Source organism: Pseudorca crassidens, chromosome 9, assembly GCF_039906515.1.
Source record: "Pseudorca crassidens isolate mPseCra1 chromosome 9, mPseCra1.hap1, whole genome shotgun sequence".
Taxonomy (NCBI): domain Eukaryota; kingdom Metazoa; phylum Chordata; class Mammalia; order Artiodactyla; family Delphinidae; genus Pseudorca; species Pseudorca crassidens.
The window spans coordinates 10,758,774-10,778,214 of NC_090304.1; the positions used below are offsets into that span (position 1 = coordinate 10,758,774).

At 51.6% G+C, this 19,441-nt stretch overlaps 2 protein-coding genes across 2 annotated transcripts in view; both read right to left on the reverse strand.

Annotated features, from left to right (window-relative positions):
* CCDC86 (coiled-coil domain containing 86) overlaps nt 1-7,201 on the reverse strand; it is an 8,063-nt gene extending 862 nt beyond the window's left edge. Inside the window, exons 1-3 of the mRNA XM_067748890.1 lie at nt 6,301-7,201; nt 1,999-2,128; nt 168-242 (exon numbers count right to left, since the gene is read on the reverse strand). Coding sequence (XP_067604991.1) covers nt 168-242; nt 1,999-2,128; nt 6,301-7,058 — 963 coding nt within the window. The 5' untranslated portion in view covers nt 7,059-7,201. The remainder of the gene's footprint in view (nt 1-167; nt 243-1,998; nt 2,129-6,300) is intronic.
* A 3,011-nt stretch (nt 7,202-10,212) lies between these two features.
* The window catches only part of MS4A13 (membrane spanning 4-domains A13), a 30,066-nt gene continuing 20,837 nt past the window's right edge, over nt 10,213-19,441 (reverse strand). The window contains exons 6-7 of the mRNA XM_067751652.1: nt 11,950-12,083; nt 10,213-10,501 (exon numbers count right to left, since the gene is read on the reverse strand). Of these exons, the coding sequence (XP_067607753.1) occupies nt 10,213-10,501; nt 11,950-12,083 (423 nt within the window). The remainder of the gene's footprint in view (nt 10,502-11,949; nt 12,084-19,441) is intronic.

The following is a 19,441-nucleotide window of genomic DNA, read 5'->3' on the forward strand; positions in this document are numbered from 1 at the left end:
GCGTTATTATGGCTGGAGTCTCCGCCCTGCTCCCCGGGGAAAGGGAGGCCACCGCGGGGGCCTGGGACTGCGGCACGAGCGGGGGCCGTGAAGCAGGGGTGCCGGGGTGTCTGGAACACGACATTCAGGCTGGCCGCGTCCCGTCCCGCAAGCAGGGCAACGCTCACCACTTGGACGATCTCCGCCTTCCGCTCGTTCTCCAGGCGGCGTTTCAGGTTCTCGGCGCGGCGCTGCTTCTTCTCCTGGACACACAGGGGAAGGGGATTGGGTCTGGGAGCCGAGGCGGCCCTGGTCTCCCAGGCAGTGAGAGCTGACAGAATTCCCAGGGAGGAGGGCAAAAGGCCCACTTATCCCGGCTCCGGGTTGTTCCTGGTGCTGGGGGGTGGAGAGGCAGCAAGGAACCATCCCTGTGCCCCTGGGACCAGCACCCAGAGGCCCACTCCGGTCGGAAGTTCCTGACTTCACCTGAGAAGGGGGGCGCCTGGTCAGGCGGCTGAGGACACTGCGGTTGGAGGGGGAGGGGCGGGGTAAGACACAAGTCGCACCCCACCTGGAAACTCAGGCCCATGTAGACAGTGGTTCCTCTTACCACGCCCCTCATCAACTGCCCGGGGAGAAGGGGTGGCTGGCCCTTTCCCTCATTCCCGTCCTCTCAGAGTCTCCCCTCTCCCCCTGAAGCCCACGAGCCCCCAGAATGCAAGGGCTGGGGTGAGGGCTGGCCTCCTAGGTTCACCCTGGCGCAGGGCCGGGAAGGGCGGAGGCTGCAGAGAAGAGGCTCCGGAGCATCTGGTCCCGGTTTGAATCCTGACTCTGCTTCTTCCTAAACGTGTGACCGTGGCCAAGTGGTTTAAGCTCTGTGCCTCAACCTCCCATCTTTAAAGTGACGATAATTACAGAAGATTCTTTTGAGGACTAAACGAATGAACACACATACAGGGCTTGGAATAGTACCGGCCCACTGGGAACACTTAGAAGATGAATGCAGACGGAGTCTTCCTTGGGAATGGCGACGCTGACTGCTGTCCCTGGGGGGGCAGGGCAGGGACGGTGGCCCCAAGGCTGTGCATGGCCAGGGGCCTCCCTCGTCTTTGGCAACACAGGGTAGGGGTGGCTTGGGCCCGGAGGGAGAAAGGAGAAGTGACACTTGAGCTCCCGGAGGTGCAGGGGAAGGTCTGGACTGGGGGCTGGGCAGGGGCACCTCTAAAGGGGACGGTGACAAGAAGGTTCTCTCTTTCCCAAGAGGGAGCCACGGCCACACAGGAAGCTAGATAAGGCCTCGGCATGAGGCGGAGGCCACACAGTCTGCAGGGCCTCGGCCATAGGCTGAGCTGGGGCAACTCAAAGCAGGGGACAGATGACCAAGTGGCTGACCCCCCCCCCATGGCCAGGCAGGGACTGCAGGCTGGGGGCAAGGTGTCTGACTCCTCCGGTGGCCTGGGGACCACAAGGCGAGTGACGTCCCACTGAGAAGTCCGCTCCTGGTGGATCTCCACCACCACCTCCCTGTCTGCCTGCTGGGGCTTCCTGGAGGCTAGAGAGGTTGGGCGTGAACCTCTAACAGGGCACCTGTGTCCCTGGGATAAGCGTGAGGGAGAGGTGGAGGAACGCACAGGCCGTCCCCTCCACTGATGTGTAGCAGCTGTGTCTTGGGGAATGCCAGCAACACCCGGATGAGGCCTCCAATCTGTATGCCCTTCCCGCCCTTCCCACCCTTCCCCGGGGCCCCGAGGCTGGAGAACGGCTTTTTTTTTTGCAGTACGCGGGCCTCTCACTGTTGTGGCCTCTCCCGTTGCGGAGCACAGGCTCCGGACGTGCAGGCTCAGCGGCCATGGCTCACAGGCCCAGCCGCTCCGCGGCATGTGGGATCTTCCCGGACCGGGGCACGAACCTGTGTCCCCTGCATCGGCAGGCGGACTCTCAACCACTGCGCCACCAGGGAAGTCCTGGAGAACGGCTCTTGACCAAGCCCCTCCCACCCCAGCCTGGCCGACCCCTCACCTGCCGGCGCCTTTCCTTCTCCTCCTGCAGGTGCCGGGCGAAGTCCTTGGCCTGCTTTCTCTCCTGCCGGTCCTTCATCTTCTGCTGCCAGGATGTGCGCAGGGGCTTGTCCTGAACCATCTGGGAGAACCTGAATGGGGGAGACTGGGTGCTCTTGGAGTCCGCGGGATGCCCCGGTGCCCTCCCTCTGGGCCTCCTTCCCTACCTGCCTGCTTGCCCGGCAATCGACCCTCCGGGTCTGTAGAAACTTGGAGCAGGAAAGGGTCCTGATCACGCCCACTGCCATTTCTTAAGCCCTGGTTACGTACCTGAGGTGGGAACTCCTGTTCCCTCCAGTTTATAGAGGAGCAAACAAAGACTCAGAGAGGTTAAGTAATTGCCCAAGGTCACCTTGCTCCTGAGCAGCGGTCTGTGACCAGAGTCCGGGCTGCACGGCCTCCACCGCCAAGCTCCGCTGCTCCGGCGGAGCGCAGAGGGCTGGGCGTGGACGCCTCTGCAGAGGGGGCTCACTCCCTACTGGGGCGCCCATTTCATCTCAGAACAGCGCAGATGGTCACGGTCCCCTGCAGTGATTCAGAACCTCTGTCCCAGCAGGGGAAATGTGAAAATGGAGTGGGTGCTAGGGAACAACAGGGAAGTCTTGATTTTCTAAAGAGTGATAGTGACACGGTCACAGAAGCGAGGTTACCTCTGTAAGAACGCCCACCGCCAGGACCTAGGGGTGGATGATAAATCTAGGACGTGCTGTAAAACCTTCCGGGAAGATGGAAAGATGTCAAGGAGCAAGAGGACACTAGACCAGGAAAAGGCTGAGGGCTGCTGAGACTGGTGATGGGGCTTGGGGGTTCATGCAGCCGTGCCGCCCCTTTTCCGGAAGCTTTCTCCTTGAACGATTTGAAGCCTGTTCGGGTGTCCCACGGGCCTTCTTTCCCCCTCAGCACTTCCTTTCGTAGTGGCCTTTCCGCCTCCCTCGATAATTTCTTGACTTTCAAAACAGCTCCTGTTTACCCACGTCCACTCTACCATGCCCCAAGCGGTCACAGCAGTGGGCTGCAGTGGGCACCAGGCCGAGCCCACTCCCGCCCCTGGGGAAGGTCAATACGGCTCTTCTGGTTCATCTTTCCCCTTTCTTGCTCCACAGGAGTCTGCACATACAGCCTGGACCCTGACCCCACGCCTGTCCGTCCTCAGTCTGGTTCTGCCTACCCCCCGCCCCCGCTCCCCAGTTCTGCCTGCCTGCCCCCAGCACACACCCACTGCTTCTTCTCCCCCTCCCCTTACGTGGAGACAAGAACTGTTCCCATCACAAAGGGTGGTGGGAGGATTAATGGCTCACGGCCCGAGAAGCGCTCAGCACAGTGCTCTGCATATAGTAGGTGCTCAGTGAATCCACCCTTCAGAGAAGGGAGACGGTGCACCCAGGGAACACTGGGCAGAAGGTGGCATTAGGCCTGGGCACGGGGGGTGGGGCGGGGTGGGTGGGTGGGCGTGTGCTTCCCAGCCTCGGCTCCCTCCCCCTGCATCCCCCCTTTGCTGGGGCACCTCGTGCAGCAGGTGCTGCCCCTGCCTTCTCGGGCCTCACTCACCAATTGCTGAAGCTGCTTCCTCAAAGGTCCCAAACATCCATTCAACAGCCCCTCTGGCCCTTATCCACAGGCCTGGTGCCGCTTCTGAAGGTGCTTTAATTCTACTGCAGCAGCTTCCTTACTGGTCTCCCTGGTCTCCCCTCTGCCCTCCTAAAGGTCTGTTCTCCACAGGCCAGACCGGTCCTTGCAGAGGTCAGATCGCATCACTCTTTTGCTCAACACCTCCAATGGCTCTCACGCTCACTCAGGTCCCTGCAAGGGCCCACGTGGGCCCACGTGACCTGGCCCTGTGACCACTCTGACCTCACTCACCTCCTACCCCTTCCCTTGTGCCCAGTGACGAGGCCTCTGGACTTTCTGTTCCCCTTGCCTGGGTACTCTTTCCCAGTATGTTCATTCAGGCCTCTGCTCGCATCCCTGTGGCAGTGAAGCCATCTGTAATCACGGCGGCAACGCCCTGCACCTCTTGCTTTGTTATTTTCCTGTATTGCCCTAATTACTGATATATGTATATATTACGTGTTGGTTACCCATTTCTCACAACTAGAATGTTTTGTTTACAGCCATGTTTACTCCCAGATCCTAGCTCAATGAAATATAAACTGGTTGAAGGAATGAACTACCCTCTGTTCTCATTCATCTACTTGTTTGACTCAGTGCCTACCATGTGCTGGGCTCTGGGGAGAATCTAGCCATTGTAGGTAAACCCTCACTCTCCTGGAGCCTCTGGTCTAGAGGGGAAGCTGGCAGCCGACAAGAATCACACAAGTAAACAAGCATTTGTGCAAATGGGTGTGTTACAAAAGATACAAGGTACAATGACAACACATAGCTTGAGGACTTAACCCTGGTTGGGTTGCACATAGAGGGCTTTTCCCAGGGGGTGCATGTTTAAGTGGAGCCCTGGAAGACGAGCAGGGAATGGCCAGGGGAGGAGCCTTTCAACAGAATGAACAGCATGTGCAAAGGCCCTGAGCTGGGAGGGAGCATCACCTACAGGGGGCACACAGAGGGGAGGTCAGTGTGGGAGACGCTTAGTGATGGCAGAGATGGCAGGGGAGAGGAAGACGTCTGGAGCGCAGCTCCAAGCAAACACCAGGAAGCTGGGAAGCATTTCAGCTCGGGCAGGAAGCTGGGACAAAACGCCCTTTCTCTTGCTTCTTGGTGTCCTCTGCTGACCCTCTCTTCTCCTGGCCTGTGTGTCGGAGCAGCCTCCTCATGCTCAGTGAGCTCCTCTCCCCGCCGTCCACCTCCTGAGTACCAGGACTCCAGGCTCCCATACTCAACTTGCTCACCATCCTCTCCCCACCGGAACCAACCTCTTCATCTGGTCCCACATGGCCATCAGTGGCCCCACCATTCTCTGGGACCTGCTGGGACCGAGGTGGAGGGGCAGCGCCACCACCCACTTCTCCAAGTCCAACAGTCGCTCCATCTTCAAAGTCTCTGATTGGTGACTTGTAGGAAATCACTCCCTCAGTTTCAGTTTCTTCTCTGTTTAAGGGGGGAGGGGCTTGGGGGAGGGGAATAATGCCCACCGCCTTGGGGTTTAGGGGGTCAGCAACATGACATCTGCAAAAGGCCTAGCACAAAGCACAGTCATCCCTTAGTAAAGGTCCGCTTCTTCCATAAAATCACTGCCTTCCCCTATGGGCCCTCACAGCCACGAACTCCTGTCTGCCCAGTGGTTCCCAGTAGCTAAAACATGAACTGGACCCCACCTCTCCTTCCCGGCAGCCTAAACATTTCCTTCTTCAGTTGCGCCTCTTTGTTCCTTCACTCAACAAGCATTTAATTGAGCACTTACTGCCCGCGGCACAGAAAGACAAGACCTCACGCCTACCCTTTAGAAGGGATAGTTAGGGAGTTTGGGATGGACACGTACACACTGCTGTATTTAAAACAGATAACCAACAAGGACCTACTGTAGAGCACAGGGAACTCTGCTCAATAGTATGTAACAACCTAAATGGGAAAAGAATTTGAAAAAGAACAGATACATGTATATGTATAACTGAATCACTTTGCACCTGAAACTAACACAACATTGTTAATCAACCATGCTCCAATATAAAATAAAAGTTAAAAAAAAAAAGAGGTTGCAATTCAATGCAAGGCGGTTCTACAGAGCACGGGTAAAGGGCTTTCACGCAGACTCTGGAATCAGATCTGTGTTCAGGTCCTGCCTCATCACACATTTAGCCGCCCTGAGCCTCAGTGCCCTCATATGTAAAATGAGGATAATCCCCGTGCCTGCTGCTTCATTGAGCTGATGGCTGATTAAATGCCAAGAGGCAGGCTGCTCCCTGCTTGAAAGGCCCTTCCCCGGGCCAATCCGCACCACAGTGCTTAGCAGCGTCCTGTATACTCAGCGCCTGGTAGTGCCTTTTATCAAAAAGGCAAACAACTGTAACAGATAATGGTGGATGAAGACCTCACTGCTGGTTTACTTGCTTCTGCCCCCTTCCCAGAGAGGGCAGAGACAAGGATAAATGCGTGTTGAATGAACACACAGATGAGGTGCTATCCAGGGGTCCTTTAAGGGCACCCCTCCCTGAGATCCCAGTGCGTTTCACCACATTCTGGTTATAATTACCTCTTTGTGTGACTCCCCCAGTGATGTGAGATCTCTCCAACCTACGGGCTATCTCCTGGCTGCACCCAGGCTCCAGCACCACACAGAACCCCATCCCTGCCCAGCTGTCCCCCACCTCACCTCTTCTTTGAGCGGTCCTTCCACACCCGCCCAGACTTGGGCTTCCCCTTCGGGATCTTAGGAATCTCCTCCTTCTTCGGTTTCTTGGACGCTGCGGCCTGGGCTGAAGAACCTTCTCGCTTCTTTGGCCCGAGGCCGTCTCTCTCCGGCTGCCCGGGCGGCGGTGGCTTGCTCGGCTCACGCTGATCCCGTGGGGAGCCGGGCGACAGGGGTGTCAGCTCCTGTAGGGGCTGAGAGGGCTCGGGACCCGGCGCTTGCTGACCGGGGTAAGGCTCTAGTGACCCTGGGCTCGGCTGCAACTGATGTCGGGGGGACCCCGGGGTCGGCTCCTCCTTACTCTTGGGCGACTCCGAATCCGCTTCTTCTCGGTCCTGGGAAAACTTTGGTGACTCCCCACTTGGCTGTGGCTGAAGTCGGGAGAATTCAGGACTCGATTCCGGCTGTCTTTGGGGCGACTCCAGGCCTGGGTCTCGCTGACGCTGGGGCGACCCTGGCCCCGGCTCTGGCTGCTCTCGGGGGGACCCCAAGCCTGCCCCCTCCCGTAAACTGGGTGATTCAGGGCTTGTCTCCGGCTGATGTCTGGGAGACTCCAGGCCAGGTGGCCGCACACTCCGAGGAGACCCGGGCTCCCTCCTTTCTTCTGGGTTCGACTCGAACTCCACAAGGGCCCGTCTCGCCCGCAGAACTGAGGTGGGGCTCTCGGGGGATTCAGGCTTTAGTCCTTCCAGCCGCCGGCTGCGCCTCAGCGGCGTATCCATGGTCCGGGCAGAGTTTCTAAACGCGAGCCCACGTGCAGTGTCTGGGACTACCGGCGCCGTCCTATGACGTTATAACCCCGCTACGTCTGCGCCGGGCAGGAGGGGCTGTTGCCTCGGAGGCCATGTTGGTGATGGGCGAAGAGGCTCAGGGAGGAGTCCGGGGAGCGCGGGCGTTGGGTTTACTAAGCGCATGCGCAAAGAGCTTTGGCGCATTTACCTGTGATTGAAGAATGAGTCCCTGCTCGAGATCCGTATTCACCTTGCCTGCGAGCCCCGTCTCCCGGGGGGGAAAGAGAGTGTGCAGGCGGAAAAAGGTAGAAGGGGTCCCATTTTCGGGAGAGAAGAGGATTGGAAAAAGATCCAGGGAGCCTGTAGGCAAGGCTGGATGGAAACTTTGCTGCTAACTCACTTCTTTACTGCCAACTCAGTTTCAGCGCTGAGCACAGCCCCACCTGCTGAGTCACTGCGGACAGGACACAGCAGCAGGAGTGAGAGTATCAGCGTATCAGATGGGCCCCAGGGTGTCCTGACTGCTGATCAAGAGGAGGTGAGGAGGAGGAAAACCCAGGCAAGGTTCCTGGAGGACGGAAAAGTGGATTGAGGATTCCTTAACACCTCTCACCCCTTGGCTGGTGCCACACAGCATCCAAAATGCACCCCGATGAGTTTAGCCTGTTGAAATCACCTCCCCAAGGGTAAGGCGATGGCAGGCTTCTTCAATAACCTTAGAGGTTGTCAGAATTAGTTGCACCCTTGTGCTGTAATCCTGTGTCAGTCCCTGCCTTCCTGGCCGCTCTCAGAGACTCCATCTTCAGGCTCAGCGGCCTTGGGCCCCTTGCTCCTGGACCAAGGAAATCCTTGCAGTGAGGCTTTGTCTCAGTGCCCCAGCGCAGCAGTGCAGCTCCCCGCTGCAGAAGCAGCTCAGACCCCTCCTTGGCCAGCTCTTCCAACCCCCCAATTTTCAGTTCCTTAAATCCCCTGCCCCAGCCTGGACGCCTAAATGGCCTGCCACTCAGATCCACACCTGGCATGCATTACCAGGGCTGTGGAGACGGCACACCACCTCACTGCCCTGCCCTACCCTGGGTCCCCTCAGCTCTCCTGGCTTCCTGAGCACCCGTCCTCAGCTGGAGGGATCACTCTCTAATGCCAATTGGATCGTATCCTGGTTCCGCTTAAAATACTTCAGAGGGTGATCTCAGGTCCCTGCCAGGTGATGTAAGAGCAGGGGATGCTTTACAGACATCCTTCAGATCAGGTGAGGAGACCCCTAGTCAGTGGAGGCATCAAGCGATCTCTGGCCCAGAACCATCGCTTCCACCCAGGCTCAGTTTGTCATTGTCATTATAAATGGTGAGCAGGGGCCCAGGGGACATTCCTGAATTTTCCAGAAAAGGTTGGTGTGACGGTTGCTATTGGAACTCTGTTCTCATATGCTCTCTGTCTTTCTACTGCAGGCATCCCAGCCTCCTGCCCTCGGGGGAAAGGATGCTGAGGGGGGTGGGTCTTCTACAGCCTCCCAGAGGCCCCAGCAGGATTGAGCCCCAGTTTCTACGAAGGCAACCTGGTCATTCATGCACCTCCTTTTGGCTTCTCCCCTGTTCCTGTCTCAGCTTCCCACTCCCTTATAGGTGCTTGCTGGGCTCATTTTCTTTCTTTCTTTTTTGGCGGCGCCGTGTGGCATGTGGGATCTTAGTTCCCCGACCAGGCAATGGAACCCGTGCCCCCTGCATTGGGAGTGAGGAGTCTTAACCACTGGACCGCCAGGAAGTCCCCTTGCTGGGGTCATTTTCTGAATAGACTATTTGCATTTAAATCCTTGTCTCAGAGTCAGCTGTGGAGGAACCCAGCCAAAAACACTGGGACAAGCAGTTATTGGACCAGGCATTCTTTCAAGTGCTCTATATGTACAAACCCACTTAATCCTCACAGCCCCCCTGTGTGGCAGGTGCTGTTGTTATTACTCCCATTTCACAAAGAAAACTGAGGCACAGAGAGGCTGGGACACGTGTAAAGGTCACACAGCAGAGAAATGGTGGAGGCGGGATCCACATGTGGGCTTCTGACTGCAGAGCCACAACACTTAAGAGTAAATCTCCCTGTTATCCGTGTAAGAAAACCAAGGCACAGGAAAGCTAAGCTGTTTGCCTAAAGTCACACAGCTCTACATCGACGAACAAGGACTACATTTCCGGTGCTGACAAGCTTAGTTGCCTTGCAACTGTCCCTCCCGTGGGCCTCCCTCAACCGTTCCTCACGCCGATCTTGGTCTGCGCACTGGGAGATGCTCGGTGCCAGGTCGCCTCAGGGGCCTGCCGAGGCTCTGTGTGCGCACGCGCGGGGCGGAGTGTGCTGAATCAGCAATACCGGGCTTGTTTATGTAACCTGAGATCTGCTGACTGAAGGAAACTGTGTGCCCACAGATGACGGAAGATACAGATCAGGTGTTCTTCTCAGAGCCACTGAGCCTCCATCCAGCCACAGGTGCTGTGGTTGAGGGTTTGACATATCAGGTTTGAGACGTCAGGCACCTGTATCCCTGTATCCTCTGCTCAGCACCAAGATCAGAGATGGCTGGGGAATGGGTCCTGGCAGTCACCAGAAGCACTCCTTGAGCACTTGCTCAGTGCCGGGCCTCCCCTGGGTGCTCATTAATCCCCTGGGACGTCGGTGCAGGAGGGTGGTTGCAGCACATGCTGGATGAGTGTTTGCTGTATAAGTGAACGGGCCGAGAGGAACATCTGCGGTTCACAAACAAGGAAATCCAAGGCTGGGACAGGCTGTGCTCTGGCACAGGGTGACCCAAGGAGAGGGTGCAAGGTGCAAGGTCAGGGCTGGAGCTCGGGGCTTCCTGACTCTAAACCCAAGCGCTCACTCTCACGTGCACTGTGCTCAGGACTAGGAGACGGGGACTGAGGATGTGTAAGGACTTCCTCGGTCTGGGAGGGTGGATCTGGAGACTGGGACATCGCCGAGTGTGGCTGGTGTGAGAGCACGGCCCCGATGAGGCCCCGACGAGGCGGAGGCGTCACTGCACTTGACCTGCCCATGCCTGCCCTTCACTGGGTCACGTGGGTCCAGGCTGCTGTCTGTTCCACTCAGGGTTCTCAAGTATTCGAAGACAGTTTTCCTGTAGCTTCCCCAGAATTGTCTTTTATCCTGGCTGAACATCTGCTCCTCCAGCTGTCTCTCCCACAGCCGTCAGTCTCTGGGGAAGACACTGGTTCTCTACAGCCTTCAGACTGCGGTGTCCAGAGCTCCTGCAGGCACCCAGGGTTGACTGTCCCACAGAGAGCCGAGTGGATTTGTCACCTCCCTGCTCCATGGTCCCTCTCAGTATGGCCAGGCACCCACCCTCTTTTCTCAACAGTGAGCTGCCAATTGAAACACTGTCTGGTTCCAGCTGCTGATCCCGGGATCCTGGACGTGAGCTGTTGGCTTTTCTAGACAAGTGCGGAATGTGTCATTTGGCCGTGCTACATTTTGCTTTGACCTCTCTGGAGACCCAGTTCTCCTCCTTCAATCTTTGCTGCCCCCTCCTCCTGTGGGCATGTGAACAGCTGCTCTGGGCACCGTGAATCAGGCTTTCCTGAGAACCTGCAAAACAGCGAGGTTATCATGTCTGTTCTTATCATGGGCTCTTTCTTATCTTGGAGGTTCATCTTTTCTGCGCATTCCCAGCAGCTCGCAAGGAGTTTCAGATCCTCAAGAGGAGGGGGCAGAGACCTCAGCGGAGGGGCCAGGGGGAAGGACGGGCAGGAGTGGCACCTGGGACCCCTGGGCGTTGCCAGGGTGCAGAGAAGCTGACTTGATTGCGAAGGGACCCCTTTGCAAAGCTCTCGTGAACCCGCAAAGCTTATCTCCTGATCCCCTCGCAGCATCTGCAGGTTTTGCTGAAACAGGAAGGGGTGGATGTGCTACTGCCGGTGCAACAAGACCTCCCTCTGCCCTCCCACACCCCCGGGCCCTCACCAGATTCCACAGTCTGGTCCGCTGCCCAGGAAGGGAGCGCAGGGGTGGGCTGGGGAATAAACACCTGTGCCAGGTGGAAGGAAGATACCCCAAGAAGCGGGGCATGGCAACTCATGCCGCATCTCACCCTCACCCCAATGTGTCCAATAGCAATGCTTCTCAAACTTGGGTGGGCATCAGAATCACATAGAAGACATGTTAAAAGCCAGATTTCTGGACCCAAACCCCAGACATGATGATTCAGTAGGTCTGGGGTGGGCCTGGGATTCTGCATTTCTACAAGCTCCCCAGTGATGCTGCTGTTGGTACATGGACCACACTTAGGGGAGCTGTGTCCTGCTGGAGGGAGTGAGAGATTTCCTGTCTCACCTTCGTGGACGGGGCTGGGGCTGAGTTCCCCATCATCCTACCGCTTACTCATTCACCAAATACTGACTGAATATTTACTCTGAGAGGCACTAGGAGTAGAGCAGGGGGCAGGGCAGTTGTGATCCCTGCCTCCATGGCACTTACATTGTCTTGGGGCACTTGTGTGAAACACTTGAATCTCAGAACTACCCTTTGAAGGAAGCTGAGCAAGAATCATCATCCCTATTTCACAGGTGAGGAAATAGCATCACAGAGAGGTTACGTGCCTTGCTGAGAGTCACGTTAATGTTAAGTGGCAGGGCCTGAACTCAGGACTTCTCAACTCAAAATCTGGCCACCATCCCCTGGCTGTGAAACATCTCAGTTTTCATGGGGCTGGATTTCGATGGCAGAGATACAGACCCTGGACTGTCACCCCGTGTCCGTGGGTGACAGCTGGGGGCTTCGTTCTTATGGATGGAAGGTGAGCTTGACACACACCCACACACACAGGATAACTGCGGAGTTTCACGGTGACTCGCTTCCCCTCCCTTCCTCGCTGTTCACTTACCCCCCTCCTCTCATTTCCTCTAACATCTGGTTCCTCTGCAGCTCTGGCCCCTCCTCGGTGCCATATCTGCTCCAGCGAGGGTGGTCTCCTCCATCCAATATGGCAGCCTCATCTCCATGGCAACCCCTGGAGACCTTGCCTTGGTGACCAAGGCGCAAATTATGAGGCCCCTTTTCTGAAGCACAGACCAACGAGGCCCCTGATTTGAGGATGGGAATCTGCTGGCCCTCTGGCAAGGGAATCTCTGCTCTCTCTCCCCCTCTGCACACTCTAGCAGTGAACAAAAACCAGCCCTGTATCAGACTGAGCTGGTAAGTTGAGGTTTCCCTTCAGTCAGTAGTCTTGCTTCTCCATACCTCTCACGCTGCGTCCAAAACCTCATGCTCCGGGCTCCCCTGGTGGCGCAGTGGTTGAGAGCCCGCCTGCCGATGCAGGAGACGCGGGTTCCTGCCCCGGTCCAGGAGGATTCCACATGCCGCGGAGTGGCTGGGCCCGTGAGCCATGGCCGCTGAGCCTGTGCGTCCGGAACCTGTGCTCCGCGGGGGAAGAGGCCACGGCAGCAGGAGGCCTGCGTACCGCAAAGGGAAAAAAAACCAAAAAATCCTCATGCTCCTGGAGCCCAGTGGATCAGCCAGGCTCATTCTTCTGGACCCCACACCCTAAGGCTTGCTCTACCGAAGGATCGTTATAGAAAGGAACAGATCATTTCCCCCTAAAGACCCCTTCATATGCTTACAGATTTAAAAGCATAGTGTCTCTGGTAAATTTTAAGGACATAAAAATTATAGCAAATTTGATGAGAAGACATTTTATTGCTGTGGATTAGAGAAACACAAAAATATACCAATTCCACTGGCAGTTTAAATGATAGAGATTCTGTCCACAGTGGCTACTAAGCATGGAGGGCGTTTGCAGGTATTATCTCATTTAATCTCAGGCAACCTTATGAGGAAATTAATCCTACTGCCCTGGTTTTTAGAGGTGAAGGAAAGTGTTCAGGGACGGGCAGTTGGAGACAGGCAGAGAGAGAATTCAAATCCACGACTCTGCCTCCAAAGCAGGTATACCTTCACCTATACCACTCTGCCTCTGTGTTTTAGGCACTTGACCTAAATAAAAAAGAAATCCTTTCTTTAGCCTAGGCCTAATTTTCGATTCTTTAAAAATAAGTCCCGAGGCAGAAATTTCATGTTGTTAAGAAACTGTATGCCTTCCACACAGAGCAGGACTTATCAAAGTTGTTGATTATAACTTTGCTTACTTGGTTATTCTGCTGCTCCTTTCTCTTCAAAATAACATATTACACAACACTCAGATATTATCACTCTCTGCTTGAGTTGTTTTAGTTCTCTGCCTGTGAGATGACTGTGGGTAGATCTAGATACCCCACATTTTTGTTCTTAGAAATCAGACACAGAAGGTGTAGGAGATTACATTTTTAAAAGCTGGCTGTGGGACTTCCCTGGTAGTCCAGCAGTTAAGACTCCATGCTCCCAACGCAGGCAGCCCGGGTTTGATCCCTTGTCAGGGAACCAGATCCCACGGCCACAACTAAAAGATTCTGCACGTGGCAACAAAGATCCCTCGAGCCACAACTAAGACCCAGTGCAGCCAAATAAATAACTATTAAAAAAAAAAAGTTGGCTGCAATGGTATCTCCCATACATGTGTTCTTCTTCCAGTGTGACCTTGACACTGTTTCCCTTGAGTAGTAGGACCTTTGTGATTGCCTTGGCCAAAAGAGTATCGCAGAACTGTTGCTCTGGGACTTCTAAGCCTAGATCATAAGAATGCCACGTGCTTCTGCCTGGCTATGATGGGGTGCTCACTCTTGGAGCTTAATTGCCATGCAGTGAGGAAGCCCAAATCATCCCATGTGGAGAGACCACAGAGAGAGTCCAGTGAAGGTGTTCCAGCTGACAGCCCAACTGATGTCCCAGCTGACAACCCACATTGTCTGACAGGCATGAGCAAAGATACTTCCAGATGATTCTAGCTTCCACCTGTCAGACCACTGCCAACTTTGAGTCTTCTTAGGAGAGGTCCCAGAAATCATGGAGCAGAGACAACCTCTCTCCACTATGCCATGTCCAAGTTCTGTGCCACAGAGTCTGTGAGCATAATGAAATGGTTTTTTACACCATGAAGTTTTGGGGTGTTTCTTACACAGCAATAGTAACTGGAACCAGGAGATATTTTCTCATAATCAGGAGTCTACCTCAAGGTGGCCTCTTCTGCACCTTCTCCCGGGGCAGGTGTGATTGGCAAGGACGACACCCAGTTGTAGCCCCATGACTTTATTAGAGGCAGACTGATGGCAGAAGCAGATTCCTTGTTCTTTAGTCTCAGCATAGTAATACATTTTACTTGTCTATTGTTTATTTCTCACGACTAGAATGTTAGTTCCCCATGGACAGGATTTTTTTTTTTCTGTTTTGTATGTTACTACATTCTTTTTTTTTTTTTTATAAATTTATTTATTTATTTTTGGCTGCATTGGGTCTTCATTGCTGCGCGCGGGCTTTCTGTAGTTGTGGTGAGCGGGGGCTACTCTTTGTTGCAGTGTGCGGGCGTCACATTGCCATGGCTTCTCTTGTTGTGGAGCACGGGCTCTAGGTGTGCGAGCTTCAGTAGCTGTGGCTTGTGGGCTCTAGAACACAGGCTCAGTAGTTGTGGCTCATGGACTTAGTTGCTCCACGGCATGTGGGATCTTCCTGGATCAGGGCTCGAACCCGTGTCCCCTGCATTGGCAGGCAGATTCTTAACCACTGCGCCACCAGGGAAGCCCCACACTCTTAATTTATGTTATTAAATTCTTTCTGAAACAAATAGATATTTGCGAATAGTCAATATGGAAAATTATTTTTGAGTTTTGTTTTTAAGGAAAGGAAAGAAATGGAGTCATAGGTAGAGGGAGAAGTAGTCAAGAGGTTTTTGTTTTGTTTTAAACAGGAGAAATATTAACATGCTTTACACACTTGTGGGAGTGATCCAGAAGAGAGGGAAAAACTGAAGTCATCAACGGAAGTGAGGATACAGTGGGACTGTGTCCTCTGAAATCTGCCTTTTATTGGGCACAGTCGCCTTTACGTCTTTAACCTCTTCACAAGAAACATTCTGCGCCTCCTTGGCCTGAAAAACCTTGCTTTGTTTTGAGGGCAATACTTTTCTCAGCACTTGGTTCTCTGGAACCAAGAGTCCTCGGGTAGGGTGAACGCTGAATACATTTTCTGTGAATTCTGCTGAAACTTCAAGACCCATACTGCCCAAACCAGCAGCCGCTAGCCACATGTGGCAGTTAAGCCTCTGAAATGTAGTTCGCCTGAACTGACATGTATTTTAAGTGGAAAATGCACACCAGATTTTCAAGACTTGATATAAAAAGAATGTAAAATATCTAAATAGTTTTGAGATATTTGGTTAAGGGAATATATTATTAAAATGAATTTCATCTGTTTGTTTACTTTCTTGTGTGGCTACTAGAAAATTTTAAATTACACACATAGCTCATATCTCTATTGGCTAGAGCTATTCTAGATCTTTTCACTCTCCTATAAACCTCTTCCCTCTTTCAGCTCATTTTCTTGATGCCTTTTCTCTACACTTACATAAAATCTTAACAACAAGGCCAAAAAGGCACTATGTGAGCTGGTTCTGCCTATCTTTCCAGCTTCATCCTTAATCACCTTCTTTTTAATCAATGAGTTCTAGACACACCATCCTCTCAAACCAGCCAATCCTTTTCCCTTCTCAGGATTTTGTTCTATTTCCTCTGCTTGGAGCACTTGTCTTCTGACTCGGAAAATGGCTTGAAGAATCACCTTCTTAGAAAAGCATTTATTTCCTATCTAAAATAGTGCCAACTGCCTACCCCACCTCTCTTCCCATCATCCTGTTCATTTCCCAGGATGCATTTTCTAATGCCACCCTTCCAAAATTCTCTTGCTAACTCATTAACAAACAAACAAACGTATGTATCATTTATCCTCTCCTTCAGCTCCGTTAGAGTCGGGGTCTTGTCTGTCTTTGTTTACACCCAGGGTCTAAAACAAGGGTGGATGCCTACATAGGTGCTAAATGAGCGCAAGCAATAAAGATTGATTATATATATGATAATATAGGAATATTTAACTTTTTAGTCAAATTTAGAACATATGTGGCTGGGTAGTATTAGAATCTATGCTTAAGTGTTACTGTAAATTATAGAAATTAAAAATAAACGATTAAAGCTAATTTAAGTAATTATGGCTAAAACAACTTGCTTTTTCACCATGTCTGTCTTTTCCTTTAGTTTCCAACATTTGACTCTCTCCTAGTTCTCTGTGGACTCCTTGTGGACTCCTTTCCATGGCCTTATATTTTGGTCTTAAATGATATTCTTCCCTAGGGTCCCTTCTATTTTCCCTCTTGTAAGAAATCACAATTAGAAAGACCCTTGGACTAAACAATTTAGTTTACAAACTTTAAGAGGTTTTGTTATTTGAGTAGTATTGTGATTTGGTTTTTTTTAACTCTGATTTTAAGGCCATTAGATGGGGCCTGGGTTCTCTAAGACACCATCTGGCCATTCCTTTGTAATATTTTATACCTGGTTTCTTGTGGACATTTGATTGCTGGACCTGAGCTTTTTTGACTGGAAATGCCATTTGTATATATGGAGTGCACTACCTTCAAAGTTGAATTACTGCAAGAGGGAAGAGATATGGGATCGTATGTATATGTATAACTGATTCACTTTGTTATAAAGCAGAAACTAACACACCATTGTAAAGCAATTATACCCCAATAAAGATGTTAAAAAAATAGAAAAATAAAAATAAAAGCTGAATTACCAGGTTAGAATTCTCTACTAAATTCCTAGTCTCATATTTCCAACTTCCTAATAAATGTTTCTACGTAGATTGTCCAAAAGCACCTCAGATAAAGAACAATCCAATGTAAATTCATCATTTTCCTGTAAAGCTTTTCTTTTCCCTCTATTCCAGCTAACTCCCAAACCCCAGCACTGGTGTCACTTGCAAATATAACCATCTCCAAATCCTGTTGATTTTCTCTTCCACGTACATGTCCAGTGTTTCCTCCTTGTCTTCATCTCCCACTATTCGAGTTGTAATATGCATCATCTCTCCTCTAGAAAACTGCAGTTATTGTCTAACCTACATAACCCATGTTTAGAGTAACAGCCACCTCAGATCCTCCGCATTCCAGCTACAAGGAACTAACCAATAGCCTGATGATGCTTCTTACTGTGTTTCCACAGTGGGCCACCACGGACAGGCTGAAATTCCAATGCCTTAGCGTGTCATTCAAATTGTATCATATTCTCCCCTTGTCTACTGTGTAGCCTCGCTTCCCACCTTCTCTTCAACAGACACCATGGTTCATCTTCATCAAACTACTTGCCGTGCTACAAATATGCCATGCTTTCTTCCTTTGGTTAGCACAGGTCAAGTTGCCATTGCAATATGAAGTCATTTTGCCTAAATCTCTATTTTTGAATGAGTCTCATTGTCTGGTAAGTAGGGAGATACCATTATCAGACATTAGAACGTGTGTGTGTGTGTCTGTGTGTGTGTGTGTGTGTGTGTGTGTGTGTGTAGCATTAATCTATTTTCCTTTTTCATTCAATTTCAGAGGCTGGCTCTTAATTTTTTTTTTTTTTGCGGTACGCGGGCCTCTCACTGCTGTGGCCTCTCCCGTTGCGGAGCACAGGCTCCGGACGCGCAGGCTCAGCGGCCACGGCCCACGGGCCCAGCCGCTCCGCGGCATGCGGGATCTTCCCGGACCGGGGCACGAACCCGCGTCCCCTGCATCGGCAGGCGGACTCCCAACCGCTGCGCCACCAGGGCAGCCCGACGTCTCTACTTTACTATCTCATAGTTATCTCAAACTCAACTTACTCTGAATGGAATTTATCACTTTATTCAATCCTGTTGTGTCTTCTACATTTTGTATCACTGCAGGTGTCACCCAATCGAGAAATGGGGGGGGGCCATTTTAGATTCTTCTTTTTCCCTTTGTACCTTATGTTTAATCAGTCAACAAAACTAAAACTTATCCTTTTTCCACTGCTTGTCTGAGTCACTGCTGTAGTTATCCATTACTCTCACACACACTCTAGTTGCTCTTATCAAATTTGTCCTTTCTAATGCATTTCTGTCTATTTAATACTTTTTCAAGTATAAATCCAAGCTTATCATTTCCCTCCTTAAAAGCTCTTCGGGGGGGACTTCCCTGGTGGTGCCGTGGTTAAGAGTCCGCCTGCCAATGCAGGGGACACGGGTTCTAGTCGTGGTCTGGGAAGATCCCACATGCCATGGAGCAACTAAGCCCGTGTGCCCCAACTACTGAGCCCGCGCTCTAGGGCCCACAAGCCACAACTACTGAAGCCCACATGCCTAGAGTCCATGCTCACAACAAGAGAAGCCACTGCAATGAGAAGCCTGCGCACCAAAACGAAGAGTAGCCCCCACTCACTGCAACTAGAGAAAGGCTGCGCGCAGCAACGAAGACCCAACACAGCCAAAAATAAATAAATTTATTAAAAAAAAAAAAAGCTCTTCAGTGGTCTCCCCGTCTGCGAGGTACAGTTCAACACTTTAGTCATCGTCTTTGATGATTTGACTCTATCATCTGGTCTCTTCCTACTTGTCCAACTTTCACTCTTAACCTATTCCTCCCTGTTATTATGTTTTAATGATACATATTTATTTTAGCTACTGGAATATACTACGATCTTTTTCACATTTCTGTTTTTGCATGAGCTAATCTTTCTATTCCAAATGTCTGCCCACCTTGCAATCTGCCTGGTAAACTATGATTAATCCCCTGCTCAGAGGTCACATTCTTCGTAAAACTTTATTCCTTATTTCCCAATAGAAGGCTCATTATCTTTTCTGTGCTACTTTTCTCATACTTCTGTTAATACATGTATCACACTGCAGTACTGATTTGTCACCTGTTTGTTTCCTCCCTTAAAATAAAAACTCTTCGTGATGAAGCACCTTATTACTTTTTGATACGCCAAAGTTTAATATATTCATTGGCACACTGTGGACACTCAATTAATGTATGTAAGCTAAGCTTAACATTCTTAGAACCACAAAAACTTAATTTGTATTATTAGATAACAATTGATGAAACCTCTTGAGAGACAAGGCAGAAAATGAACAAATAAGAAACAGCAGCCCATTTAAAGGAGAGCTACACACATTCACTGGCATGAGTCGTATTGCTGAGCAAGGCTTTCTGAAGTTCTTTTCTACATATGAAGAAAGGATGAATCTGAATTCACAACAGATCCTTGGGACATTTTCCTTAGTATGGAAAAGCAGCCTGTTTGCTTTGAAAAGCAATTGAACAGGTGATCCAAGCAATGAGAAGAAATAAGGGGGAATGAAAGGGAAGAAAGAACAGCAGAGACTTTCAGGGCAGAAAGGAACTTTAATGAGAGGAGCAGTCAATGAAGGGACTGAATTGGATGACTTCTGAT